Raw genomic sequence first — 13410 nt, 5'->3', positions numbered from 1 at the left:
TCCAACTTTTTCTCCTCTTTAATTTGTAATTCTTCTCTTATCTTTTCTACATAAGAGTCCTTGAAAATTCTGATTTATTACAAGTTTGTTCTTTCATTATAATTGAATTTCTATTGCTATTTGTGAGCTCATAGCATCCAATTTAGGGTATCAGATCCCTTGATCGTATCAATTTTGGGTTGCAAATTTTCAAGGATGGTATTTGCATGAAATGATGTTTTAGATTGTTATTATTGGAGATTAATTGCTCAGATTTGTTTAAATCTAGCCTATCTAGAATTTTATTTGCTACCGTTGTGTATGGTAAGGGGTTTGAATGAGACTAATCTTTCGTGATGTTGTTTATTACTGTTATATGATGGTGGGTTATTCTTCATTGCATCATCTACATTATTTGGGGTTCTCATTTGCCATTTTCCTTTACTATAATTAGACTCTTAGTTGGTTTCCTACTAAATGTAGTTTACTTGATATAATATAAAAAGCGTACTAAACCAAACTACCAATTCTGAATCTACCATTGTTCTAGCTCACTCTCTCCATCCTGTCTCTCTCCATCAACCAAACTACTCATTCTGAATCTATCATTGCTCTAGCTCACTCTCTGTCTCTCTCTCTCTCTATAGATTTTGGTTTTTTTGATTTTGTTACAATACTAACACCAAATCTGCATGCACATCTCCTTGCCTATACCAAACTGACTGACATGGACGCCTATTTAAAGCCTGCAAAACTCTGAAGGGTTAGACTCGAAAACTATAGGAAACGATTGTATCCCACACGCAGGACATATTAGATCACGACCCCAACATAATGAGGAATTCAGTTCGTCTCCGGGGAGCCCAACACACCCAGGGTGCTGCCAACTGCACATCCCTAGGCATGCACCGAGATATGTGCAACACAGCTCAACCGCTGGATGCCCCCTGGGCACGTCCTGGGTGCTCAACTCCCTAGTGATGATCCTGATCCCATAATGAGCAGGAAAAAATACCTATGGACATTTCTTATGAATTTATGATAATGTTTACTGACCCCATGTATTATCATAGACGCCCTAGATGCCCTTTCCTCTCATGCAATAAGGTTGGATGACCAATCTAGGTCCCCAGTGCGTGAACTCAATCACTACTTGGTACATTTTGTTTCACCAGAATGGGCGCTTTGAGAGGGGGAGGGGAGGATTAGATAGTCTTTGTCCCCTTCACCTCAAGACACATTCTTGTGGCTCCCAGTGCTATAGCTGAATCGAGGTAGATATTATTTCTGCAGACCCACCATGGGGGAGGGTGTCAAATTTCACTAGTTGAGATCCAATAACAGAGAGCACATCCAAATATCATCCCCAGAAATGGCTGTTCGAGGGTTAATGTCATTGCTCGTGGCTTACTACTAACTGATCCAATTTTAAGACAAGATCCAGTAGCAGAAAAAACCCATCCTCCCCTTTCCCACTTTTCCCCTTTTTTTCCCAAATCGATTTGCATGAGATACACAAGCCCCGTAGACAAGGTAAAAGTCCTTTCATCGGAGAATAATATAGGCATATGTTTGATTACATCAAAATGTGAAAATACAAAGATATAGAAATTCTTCATAAGGAAACCTTACTATGAGTACCAGGACAGACCGATAGACCAACAGAGAACTTCAGTATCAATCCCTGCAACCATCCTATCTCCTCAGGTTCTCCACAATATAGGTAGCATACAGATTCCTTAAAAACAAAATAAGTAGGTAAGGTTAGAGAGCATGATCACTACTAGACTAGATCACTATAATACAGAGCAAATTCTAGTCAATTTACTGGTCCAACCATGAAGGTATATCAAATTGTAGTCTGTAGATCATCTCTAGCTATATTTTCCAGTCATGTACTCAATTTAAAGAAGTATAGCACAAAATGAATTTCTTAAACGATCCTGTGATCTTATCACTCAATCTAATGATCGGAAAAATCATGGGCAGCTTTAAAAGAAATGCTTAATGATTGCATACTCATTTTTACTATCTATATCATTGTAAACTGTATTTAAGTCCTATTATTTTGCAATGAGTTAATAAGTGGCAGAATTCAATCAGAATATTGAAGAGTTCATTCATTAAACTCATCACCCTTTCAGTGCTTTTTACTAGAACTACACAACAAAGGAGCAAAGAGAGTCCTTACATGGAGTGCTGGACAGCTTCATATGCAGTCTTGGCAGGCAGAAAGTCATTCACTGCAACTTCCTTGTTTTCATTTTTCTTGTCTGATTTCCATTTTGTTAGGAGGAAACATGCAGTATTTACTTTTATCTTTGTTATACAGATATAAAGGTCTACTATCCAAGATTAATCAATAAATGAATAGTACTGAGGATACAGTCTTCAAAAAAACGTCTGATTTCAGCCAATCGATGAGGTGCGAGCTCCTTGATGTCAGTGTAGTGTCGGTACTCAGGGTCATCAGCACAAACTGCAATTATTTTGTCATCTTTCTCACCCTGTACTTGTTGGTGTCAGCTGTCAGAAGTACTTTGAAGCTGATACAAAAGGCCAAAAAAAACCATGTTTTCCAAGGAAAAACTTATACCTGATCAATCATAGGCATGAGGCCTATAGCTTTAGCCCGAAGAAAGCATCCAGGAAGAACGGGTTCCTGTAAATGTTTGCAACACAATGACCTATTTAACCCAAGTTCAAGCCATGAAATTTTAAAACACCTTCATTTTATTTTGCATCTTGGGTTTGTTTTTTTTTAAGGGGGGTGGGGGGGGGGGAGGTTCAGACATATATCTGGACACCAAAGACTGAAAGATAGGCAGGTAGGATAGCTATATGCCTCCAAATGTAGAAGTTTGAACCTACTTGAACCTTACTGCTAACAGAAACAATGGCAGCTTTGAAGAAAAAGATAAGACCTCAAATATTCAATTTCTCATAGTAAAGCCAGCTCACCTATTGAGAACTTAAAAGCCTTGAGAAAGAGCAAGGTGAAGAGAAAAATAAAAAGCATACCCTGTGAGGGGTTTTAGAATTTTATACACATACTATCTTCTCTTTTCTGCCTAATCTTCTTACATTTTAGGACATTAGGATTGTCTCTACCTATTTGGAACCCTCGATTTTGATGGGCATAGAAGATAGTGTTCTAGGCATGCTTTAGAGTCGATGGGCAGCATCTAGAAAATGGAGAAGAGATTGTTCCTACCCATAGCAGACTTAAGACAGAATTCTATGGTCAGAACCACAATATTTGTAACCAAATCTATATCACCTGCACCTCAGTCATATGTCTGACAAAACTAGGGACTAGCTAGAGAGAACTTTTTCTCGAGTAAAGGTCAGAAAAGCAACTGATGCTAGGGAGAAAATTGACTGGCCCCAAACAGATGGATATTTTTATAGGTTTCTTCAAATTTTGTTGTGAGACTCTTTTATGATCTCATAGAAGTTTTGCATGACTTGTGAGGAGGTTATATGGATTGGAGCAGTAAGGCTACATTAACATTTACTCCTTGTGTGTGTGTATTTGGGGGGGGGGGGGGGAGAGGGGACGACTTCAAGACAAATGGTCTACAAGTCTGAGCAAGACAGAATCTAAATTCCTTTTCCCCCTAGATTAGGTCATATCTTGGAACCTTTCACCACTAGGCCCCATTTAGTTAGAAGTGAAGTAATATTAAAAAAACAAAGTCATTAGTTACTGGATGTACCTTGAAATTTCTGAAACATGGCCCAAAATCAATTTGGCAAAGATTGAAATGAAATGAAGGCAAATACACCCAAAAAAGGAGGGGGGGGGGGAGGAGGTTGTGAGCAACATCACTTCTTGCTAGGGTTTGCCTCTAAAGCCGGCTGTATGTGCAACTATCTGTCAACTGCGTATATAATAATGTGAACAGCAGTTTGAGATGGAAATATGAATAGAATACCTGCATGAGGACAAGAACATCCAATGGGTCATTATCCTCACAAAGAGTACGTGGGATGAATCCATAGTTGTGGGGGTACACTACTGATGAATACAGTACACGGTCAACCTGCAAAAAAGGTGTCAACTAATAGCTTCTATGAATACAGGGAAAGGTTAGACAAGAAGATAAAGGGTCACCTTGATGAGTCCAGTTTTCTTATCCAGTTCATATTTGACCTTACTCCCCTTTCCTATCTCCACAACCTGCAGGATTTAGAAAGATGTTGTTAAAACTTTAAGAAGCAATATCCTGCATTACAACCTTTTGGTTTACAACAAACAGAAAGGTATCAGTGGTTTATTTTTCATTTTTTTCTTATTTCTATTTGAAAACAGAAACCTATGCTTGGAAAGGTTTGACATTTATGTTAAACTGTCCAAGTGATGGCAAGCACTTGCCCTATAAAGACCATCTTTGTCTTAGATCACGGGAGGCTTGATGGGTCTCAAGGAGGCTGCTGCCAGGCAAATTTAACATTTGATGATGAACTCAAATTCTTAATCGATAGCAAACTTCATCTTGTAAGAAAGACTATTGACTGTTGGAGGTTCATTCTTTTCTTCATGAAATCAAAGATATTCAGCTTCATGAACTCCATTTTGATGTCAGATTTGGAGAATCCAACAAGGCCACTGACATTTTATTTAGCTTCTTGCTTCTATACATTTTGGATCTGTTAATAAGAGAAACATCCCCGCAACCTCCATCTTGTTTTGTATGAGAACGTTAGCCATAATTTGATACATAAGATTGTAAAGGCCCAGGGTACATATCCCCTTATTTTCCCTTTTTTTTATACAAAAAATTATATCGTATCCTTTATTAGAAAGCAAAAAAGGGCAGAAATATTTCTTTTCTTAACCTGTACTTGAGATGGAATTACTGGACAAGTGAGTAGGGGGTGAGGAGAGAGAGAGAGAGAGAGAGAGGGGTCATTGAAGAGGATATAGGATTTTGAAATTTGCATAATTCTACTTCTAAAAGCATAAAATGTCATCCAAACATCGCCTATATGATCTAAATGAATTTTCTATTCCATCTCAAACTCAAAGATATCTATCAAATGGAAAAGAGTTCTAGCTCAAACAACAAAAAAATTAAATCATAATATGGCATACAGCAGAAGATGCATTCTTTAACCTTTTTAATTGGAAATTATGTATATGCTAATTCCAAATGCTTTTCGAACCATAGAGTTTAGAACCTTACACAGTTGAAAACCACAGGAGCTCCAGGTCCTGCATCCAGAAATACAAATTGACGACCATATTATTCATTAGGTTGGCAGAAGGTTTGAAAGATTTAATCATTAATTATTCATTATTTGGTTATTCTAAAGTGTAGCAAATTTATAATAACAAAAAAGTAAGCTAACCAAGGGGTAACGTGGTTCATATAAATATTTAAATACCTATCTCAAGATCATGCCAAGGGTGAGCTGCAACTGCTCTCCGTGACATGGATGAAAGTATTCGTTCATTTAGAAGTGGATGTGATGATTGTTGCAAGTCAAAAGATTCTTCATGAGTCTCAGTAGGTGGAGTCATAACTGCAAGGTGAAAATGTAAACACTGATAAATCAAAAGTTGTTCAATAGCAAATCTTAAACAACAATGCAATATGCTCAAAAAATCGAAGAGAGAGAGATCCCATTAAGATTTCCAAAAGCAGCAAACAATATGAACATCAAATATAGAAATCATCAATAAAAGCCACCATTGATATGGAAATCACAGAAGGACAAGAAAGAAACATAGACCAAAAACCTTCTAAGAATATTCATACAATTTTCCTATGTCAGTAGTCTGCCACCAGACTGCAAAAATAGGACAATAACATGCAGTGGTCACCGCCACTCAAGCTATCCTGGAGGAGAGAAAGTGAAATCACTCGTTCATAGATCTTGAATTTCCAAGGTCGAGGTTCAAGTCATGGTACCAGTGACAACAGCACTAAAACATGCAGTCATTTCAAGCAATTTCAGGTTACTTCATTTCAGTTGCTATCTCATTCTTGCATCAATCAACTACATCACATTTCAGTGTTGTATCAATCAACATGTAGTCCAATTCAAATTACCAGGCATTGTCAGCTAACATTATACTAATTGGTAGTAACCTTTTGTTCTTTATAGAAGGTATTGATTTGCTAGCCACATTATCCATGAAAGGCATATGGATGACTTGGGAATCTCATACTTGAAAACATAGGCAGCAGCTCAAAAGAGCTCCATACATTCACCAATATATCATTCCAACAACAACCAAAGGATCTGTCAAGATGAAAACAAAGTGTTTTATGACAGCACCGAATCCTAGTTGGTTTCTAAGATCACTTACGGCTTTAAGCCTTCGCTAGTTAATCCCAGTAAAGCACCCAAATGGTGTATTTTTTGAAAAAAGGCCCTTGGTGACGAGACATAAGACTCCTCTCTTTAAGACTGATAGAACAGAAACATCTCGGTGCAATCATCAATAGAAGGGGGAGATTGAATGTGATGTTTCATTAGTATAAATGATAAGTAAATGAAGAGAAGAGGTGCTTTTAGAGTGTTGTGCAACCACCATTAGAACTAAAGGCTAAATTTTATAAGAGTATAAGACTACTATAAGACCAAAGTTGTTCTACTAAGTTGAATGTTGGCAATGGATAAACAACGTAACAGTGAGTGAGTTTGTCTGCGATGAAGAAGGCACAAGCAACTATGTTAGGTGATAAGATGAGGGAAAGTCAATTGAGATGGTCAAACAACATTCAAAAGATAGTAATGAATGTTGTAGAGAAGAGGAGTAATATTGTGCAAGTTGGAAGTGCCAAAATGGCAAGGAAAGCCAAAAATTCACCTTGGTTAAAATTGTGATAAAATAATTTGAGTGCTCATAGTTTAAAAGAAGATATGGCCTCATAGACCAGAGTTGCAGAACACATCTATAGCAAGCCCCAAGTAGTTGGGATAAGGCTCTGTGCAGTTGTATTCAGGTAAACTGGCACAATTCAGACCTCTATGGGAGAGAAGTCTATAAAATCATGCAAATCATTTGTAAGAAATTTAATACATCTTTTAGAACATAAAACATGATTTCGCATTCTCACAAGAAACAGGAGCCCTCCTGCAATCAATCGGTACTAGCAGCCAAATTGCAGTAACCAATGGTTTTCATAAATGCTAAAACATCTAGCATAGCATTTCAAGAACCCTAAGAGGAAGGAAGTCTATGAACTTAGCCAAGGGGATCTGATGATTCCATGATTAGAGAAACATATGGCCAGGAAGTCTTGTGGAAATGCCTTAGTCCAGCACCTTCGGGTTTCTGGCATTGTAACATATTCCATACCCATTTTCACCTGTGGCATATCATCTAAACCACAGTTGCTAGGCAGTTTATCTGAAATATGTTGCTGGATCTACCGCTTCTCTTCAAACGGAAGTCCATTTTCAAAAGGAAGTAACATCACCATGGAAAGAGTGAAAGTCTAGAGAATAGAGATTCTAGATCAAGCCAACCAACGAGAAAAAGAAAAACAATATAGAACTTCAGTCACTATTCTGTTGTACTGGCCTAGGCTCTCCTAGTTTCTTGATATTAAGGCATGCCTCGACCTATGCAGTGTACTCACTGCTTGTATCTGCCTTGAGGAAAACGAGAATCTGCCATTATCTGCGATGAAATCGAAGATCTACTTAAGTAAAATGCAGACTACATGCAGAACTGCAGATTCTCTTAACACTGTAAGGAAAAAAGCATAAACACCTAGCTCGAAACTGTAGCGTGTTTACAGACTATATGACACAATTCCCAACAAAAATAGGCGAAAAGGCGGGAAAAACATAGACCTACATCATTCATACAAAATAAAAACAATCAGACCCATGAACGAAATAACCACCTCAAATGGATTCAGAAACACAGGGCAAATTAGCACAAAAGCAACAAACCAGAGCTTAAAAGAGACGGCTGAAACCCTAGAAATGATGCCTACTCTCCAGCAACATCACTGAACTCGAACGTACCTGAATCAGTCATATCTTCAGAAGAGAGAAGGAAACCTCTGGTTCTCTTGATGAATACCAAACGGGAGAGTCTCTGAACTCCAGAATCACAGAAGAGAGAGTGAGAGAAACAATAGAAAAAGAAGCAGTGAGAACGAAATCCTATGAAACGCACTTATTAAGTAGACAAACCTGAATGCCTTCCCTCTTCTTCTCTCCCCTTCGCGGTTTGAGGGCATCTCCTACTTCTTCTTCTCCATAAAGGCAAAGTAGATTCCTTAGATTCTGAAACTAAAAAATTAACTCGACTCCAGCTCAGCGGCCAGAAAACGTGTTAGCATCTGATTGGATATTAAACGACGGAGTAGGACCCACGCGGACTAAGACGGAGTTCCTAACGGTCATACTCGTTCCGTCGGTCATCCATCCTCGTGGATCCAACGGTCTGAAGTCTCCCTGTCGGCTTTCTTTCATTTTCTTGACTTCGTGTCCAAAGCGTGGACTGAGTGAGTAATTTTAAACTTTCCAGAATAGTTTTGTTAGTGTGAATCCTCAGCGTAATGTCCTATGAGGATGGGAAATCCTAGAACCTGTTGACCGTTAGATCATTGCTGGTGGGATATGATCAGATCATCCATAAAATAGACGGATGTAAAAGAAAGGAGAAGAGCATAGTTGTTACACGGCTATTGAAAGAAGTAACGTGGAATCTACGCTGGTTATATTCCTTTCTCGCTTGTTATCTATCCTTTCTTCTGGCTCACTCGTCACCACCTAAAGTAACCCAACCTATCTTATGTTAGTTTTTCCTATTTTTTTTTTGGAAGGGATTGATTCTTTTTGGCCTTTTCCACGTAAAGGATAATAAAAGAGAAACATAATGCTCACCACCCGATGTCGATGAGCCTGTAGGTATAATTGTGTTAAAACTTAAAACCTACCGGTCTTCATCCATTCGAATCGGTCCAGCCGAGTCTGGTATGGATGGATCGGTCTGAATTGACCCGCGAATCTGTGTTTTAATGTCCTCTTAATGTGTTTTTTCGTAAGGATCGAACAAGTTGGATCGTAATTGAGATTAGCCTCGGCAGATTCCATCTCTATTTGTTTGACAGGGAAGATGGGGTGAGAATGTTGTGAAATTGGGTCTCACATTGTAATGAGTTGAGGAACAGATATGGTATTTTTACTTTCTCCATGCATAATAATCAGAGTTCTTTAGGTCCCATTTGTTTGCGAGATAAAAATGGGTGGGAAACTTGTGAGGGTGGATCCCACATGTTATGGGTTGCGTTGACAAGGACAAGAAATAATGGAATATACATTTTGTAGTGGGATAGAGAGAAAATGAAAATGGGATGCGATTCCATGTGAAAGAAAGGAAATTCGAAGAAGAACGAGATATATTTAAAAGTAACTTTGAAAGTGAATGGAATGAGAAAAAGAAAGGTGCCACCTCATCAAACAAGAATAAATACATTTAATGAGCTTATCTCGAAGTTTCCCATCCCATGTAGCTAAACACACACATCTTTGGTATTTTATGAAAAAATAGTATACTTTTCCCACCCCTTTTTGCCTATCCCATTTTTATCCGACAAACAAACGGGTCATTATTTATTGTGGGACTTTAGACAGTATAAAGGTGAGATTTTCAAGTGTCATATCCCTAGGTTAAAAAAACGGGGCCTCTGGACTCTTCAATCCCTCCTTTGATAATTCCATCGGATTATTTGTATTTTGAATATTAACACTTCAATTCCTAGGGCTCATGGTAAAGCAACCAAGAAAAATTAATTTGGATTCTTTAATCATGGAATTTTCATTTGATATCTGTTTAGGGAAAAGGTTCTACACAACGTGGGTTGTTCAAAAATGAAATCTTTATTGTCAAATTTCAAAGAAGGTTCCCTCATTCGTGAAATTGCATTCAGGCAATGTAGGACACCTTCCCCCATATGTTTATGAACAATCGAGTTTTCTTTCACTTTGGTAATAAGGAATTCCTTCGACATGGTTATTGGTATTGTTGGATCGTATTAGAGGAATAATTTCAATTTTGAAAATTACGGGTATGAATGTATTGATGTCATAATACACTAATCTTAGGGTCACATCACTAATGAGTGTGTACCGTGCACTTCCCCCTCTACCTTGAATTAAGTTAAAGAATAAGTTACTTCTTTTTTTAATTCTGAACAAACTCAAATTAGGCAAAAGATCCCCGTGATGTCTGACAGCGTGGGAAAAGAGGGTTTTCACAGACTTGACTTTCCTCCAATCATGTGAAATGACCTAAACACCCCTGTTTTGGATGGGTTGTAGAAAAACCAAATTGGGGTTTCCACACCCTTATTAAATTTATAGAAAAAGTAATCTTTAATAATGATTTATTGTTGGGGCCTCATGAGGCATTACCTCATGTACAATTGTACATAGCTTTGGTAAAAGGCTCACATCCTAGTGTCCATTCATATGATCAACCAATACCATTAATCGGATGTACCAAATGAATACCAACCCCAATATGCTAAAGAATATAGAATGTTTTGGTTAGGCCTTTTGACTCATCAATCCTAAACTTATGTCCTCATAAAATAAAAATAAAAAAAATCTTAAACTTATGTTTGTACTCCATCGTTTTCTTTATGGATGTAAAAGGGCGAGTTAGAGATTGTTTAAGAGGAATATAAAATTATTTTAATAACATGTGGTTTGAACCCGACGTGAATCGATCACGCAACCTTCTGATCTGGAGTCAGACGCGTTACCATTGCGCCACGGATATATATAAATGCTATCTCTTTCTCATAACACATATATTGATAGGGTCTCAAGGCACCACAAAATATATAAAGTAAGAAGATGATAGCGACCAAAAAAATGGGAAGTCATTAATCTGTGCTTTTTTAATGGGGGAAGGGATGTCGAATGGGAAGTCATACTTTATTGAAGAAACAAAACTTAGGTGATTCAATCAATAGCAATTAGCAATGCCAGGTCAAAGAAAAAGTTTTTTTATTATTTATTCTAATCCTATTTAACTGGTCAATGAGAGTTCTATACCCACATGTGAGGGATTTTAATCCTCTTCATTTTCAGATCCATTATTTCTTGTTATTTTCCCTTCCAGAGTACGACATGTGACAGTCTTCAATCCAACGGTCTTAAATCATTCTCTTGCTTTTAAATAATAAATTAACTATGGTTATCCAAATCCAGAACCTAACCCGGGTCAAATTTAACCAAACCAACACTAAACCCATGGTTCACTCAAACCGAAAGACACTCAACTCTAATCTCATCGTCTCTCTCTCCTATGCCCTCATCTCTCAACGAACAGATAAGCTCAACGAACAAAGAAGCTGCCGCTGCCGTCGGAATCGTCGAACTGCGACGCTACAACATGAAGGACGAAGATCCTTTATTCCGTTGTCGCTCCCATCTCGTCGTCGCCCCTATCTTGCCGGATCCGTCGAGGAGAACCGGAGTTGCAGTTGATAGGAGTTGCAGTCGATAGGGGTTGTCGTCGAGGAGACCTCTTTGAAATCCAATCTTCTTTAATGATTTCCCCAAATCGTTTAGTGTTCTCTCATTTATGTGATTTCCGATCGTTTCAAGGAACCGATTTGGGTTCTAATTTATAATATGTTGGACTGTTGTTGGAATGTTCACATAAAAGAAATTGAATCGATTGATGAGTTCTCACTTGAGAATCATTCGCTCATCTAAAGGATGGGTTTTTGTCAGATTGTGATATGGAGAAATCATTTCAAACAAAAATTGTATTGGAAGACGAGAAAGTAGAAATAATCGCAGAAATCCAAATATGGTGAGTACCATAACCATGAATACCAATGACCAGTCTTCATCTGCTAACTCAATCATAGACCATAGAGAATCTCATGATTAAATAATTCCTTACACATTCTCTTTTCTTAATCCAATTTTGCAGTGAACGAATCGTTTGAGAAGGTTGCAAGCTCTGGGCTTATGCCCAATATGATATTATACTTAATGAAATATTAAGACCGAACGTTGTTTGAACTGTCATTGGTTTTATGGAGATAATCTATTTTCGCGTTTCCTAACCTCCAATGGTCAAATGGAATACGCATTTCGGTTTCATTCTCACCAAGATTTAGGAGAAAACTCAGTAGGCTATTCGAACCAGTCTGACAGACCTAGAATTGAGGTCGAGTATTCAGTTTAAGGGGTAAAAAGACCTGCAACTCCGGTTCTCCTCGACGGATCCGGGGCGACGGTGAGATGGGGGCAATTCCGACGGCAGCGGAAGCTTCTCTGTTCGTTCAGAGATGAGGGCATAGGAGAGAGAGACGATGAGATTAGGGTTGGATGTCTTTCGGTTTGAGTTAACCATGGGTTTAGTGTTGGTTTGGTTAAATTTGACCCGGGTTAAGTTCTGGGTTTGGGTAATCATAGTTAGTTTATTACTTAAAAGCAAGAGAATGATTTAAGGCCGTTGGATTGAAGACTGCCACATGTCGCACTCTGGAGGGAAAAATAATAAGAAATAATGGATCTGGAAATGGAGAGGATTAAAATCCACATGTGAGAGAGAGGGAGAGAGAGATCTAAGTATGGAAATCTAATGAGATGCCACTTTTAATTGTAGGGGAGGAAATTTATTACTCCTCTTCAGTCCCTCACTTGACCTATATATTTATTTTAAAGATCTCTCCTCTAAATTTTTTTTGGGTAAATTACATGTCACCCCCTGATTTTCAAATGAATCAGATCATCCCCTGATTTTTGAAAAAACTCAAATCACCATCTGGTTTAGACCCCAATATGACAAATTAGTCCCTATCGTTAGTTTTATGCTGTTAAGTGATGATATCAACCAGTTAAATAAATTTAAATTCTTAAACTACCCTTGACCAATGTTGAAGATGAAGGAAGCGTAGTATTGTAAATTTAATTCTAATGTTTTAGTACAAGGGTAAAACAGTCCTTTCACACTAATAACTAACAACAGACTAACACCGTTATTGTAGAGGAGGTGATTTGAGTTTTTTCAAAAACCAAGGGGTGATCTGAGTTTCATTTGAAAACTAGGGGGTGATGTGTAATTTACCTTTTTTTTTATTTATTGGAAACGCATATTGTGTCTAGTAGAGTGATTCCTGCACTAGCACGTGCCAATGGGAGTCCACCTAGAAGCATCAATAGGGATTTCCAATTTTCTTTGGCGGCAGGATGGTTATTTCGCCTCATGCTGTGTTTAGGCGCTGGACACCCTTCCAGACAAAATTCTTTTTTCTTTTTTTATTATTAGTATTCTATAAAAAAAAAAAAATGTAAATTTCTACCTCTTTCTCCCCTTTGTGTCTGAAAATTCCAAAATTAACCCTTGCAATCATCCCCTCCCACAACATCCCTTCGAAAGGTTATCAGTGATCCCTGAGGAGAGTTTTCAGCTTTTTTGTTGACAAAGAT

The 13410-nt window shown here is 37.9% G+C and overlaps 1 protein-coding gene across 2 annotated transcripts; it reads right to left on the bottom strand.

The window, feature by feature from the left end:
• Window positions 1-584: 584 nt before the first annotated feature.
• On the bottom strand, window positions 585-8066 carry LOC122652342 (soluble inorganic pyrophosphatase 4-like). Of its 2 annotated transcripts, none has more exons than XM_043846052.1 (9): window positions 7972-8066; window positions 5371-5508; window positions 5169-5197; window positions 4097-4162; window positions 3918-4025; window positions 2576-2641; window positions 2366-2486; window positions 2134-2252; window positions 585-596 (listed from the first exon to the last, which is right to left on the bottom strand). In XM_043846052.1, the coding sequence occupies exons 1-8, from the start codon at window positions 7982-7984 to the stop codon at window positions 2167-2169; spliced, it is 627 nt and encodes a 208-aa protein (XP_043701987.1). In that variant the 5' UTR covers window positions 7985-8066; the 3' UTR covers window positions 585-596; window positions 2134-2166. The 2 variants fall into 2 exon arrangements, with proteins under 2 accessions (XP_043701987.1, XP_043701986.1); XM_043846051.1 differs by lacking the exon at window positions 585-596 and adding an exon at window positions 1504-1717 and having other exon boundaries at window positions 2171-2252; window positions 7972-8065.
• Between the last annotated feature and the right edge of the window lie 5344 nt (window positions 8067-13410).

The sequence above is a fragment of the Telopea speciosissima genome, chromosome 2 (genome assembly GCF_018873765.1).
Source record: "Telopea speciosissima isolate NSW1024214 ecotype Mountain lineage chromosome 2, Tspe_v1, whole genome shotgun sequence".
Classification (NCBI taxonomy): domain Eukaryota; kingdom Viridiplantae; phylum Streptophyta; class Magnoliopsida; order Proteales; family Proteaceae; genus Telopea; species Telopea speciosissima.
The sequence above is the reverse complement of the archived record's forward strand: the minus strand, read 5'-3'. Positions and strand labels throughout refer to the sequence as shown.

Coding starts and splice junctions, on each gene's coding strand:
- LOC122652342 (XM_043846051.1), bottom strand. Junction 4,163..5,168: donor CTCCTGTGGTTTTCAACTGT/GTAAGGTTCTAA, acceptor TAAATCCTGCAG/GTTGTGGAGATAGGAAAGGG. Junction 2,253..2,365: donor CAGACGTTTTTTTGAAGACT/GTATCCTCAGTA, acceptor AATGGAAATCAG/ACAAGAAAAATGAAAACAAG.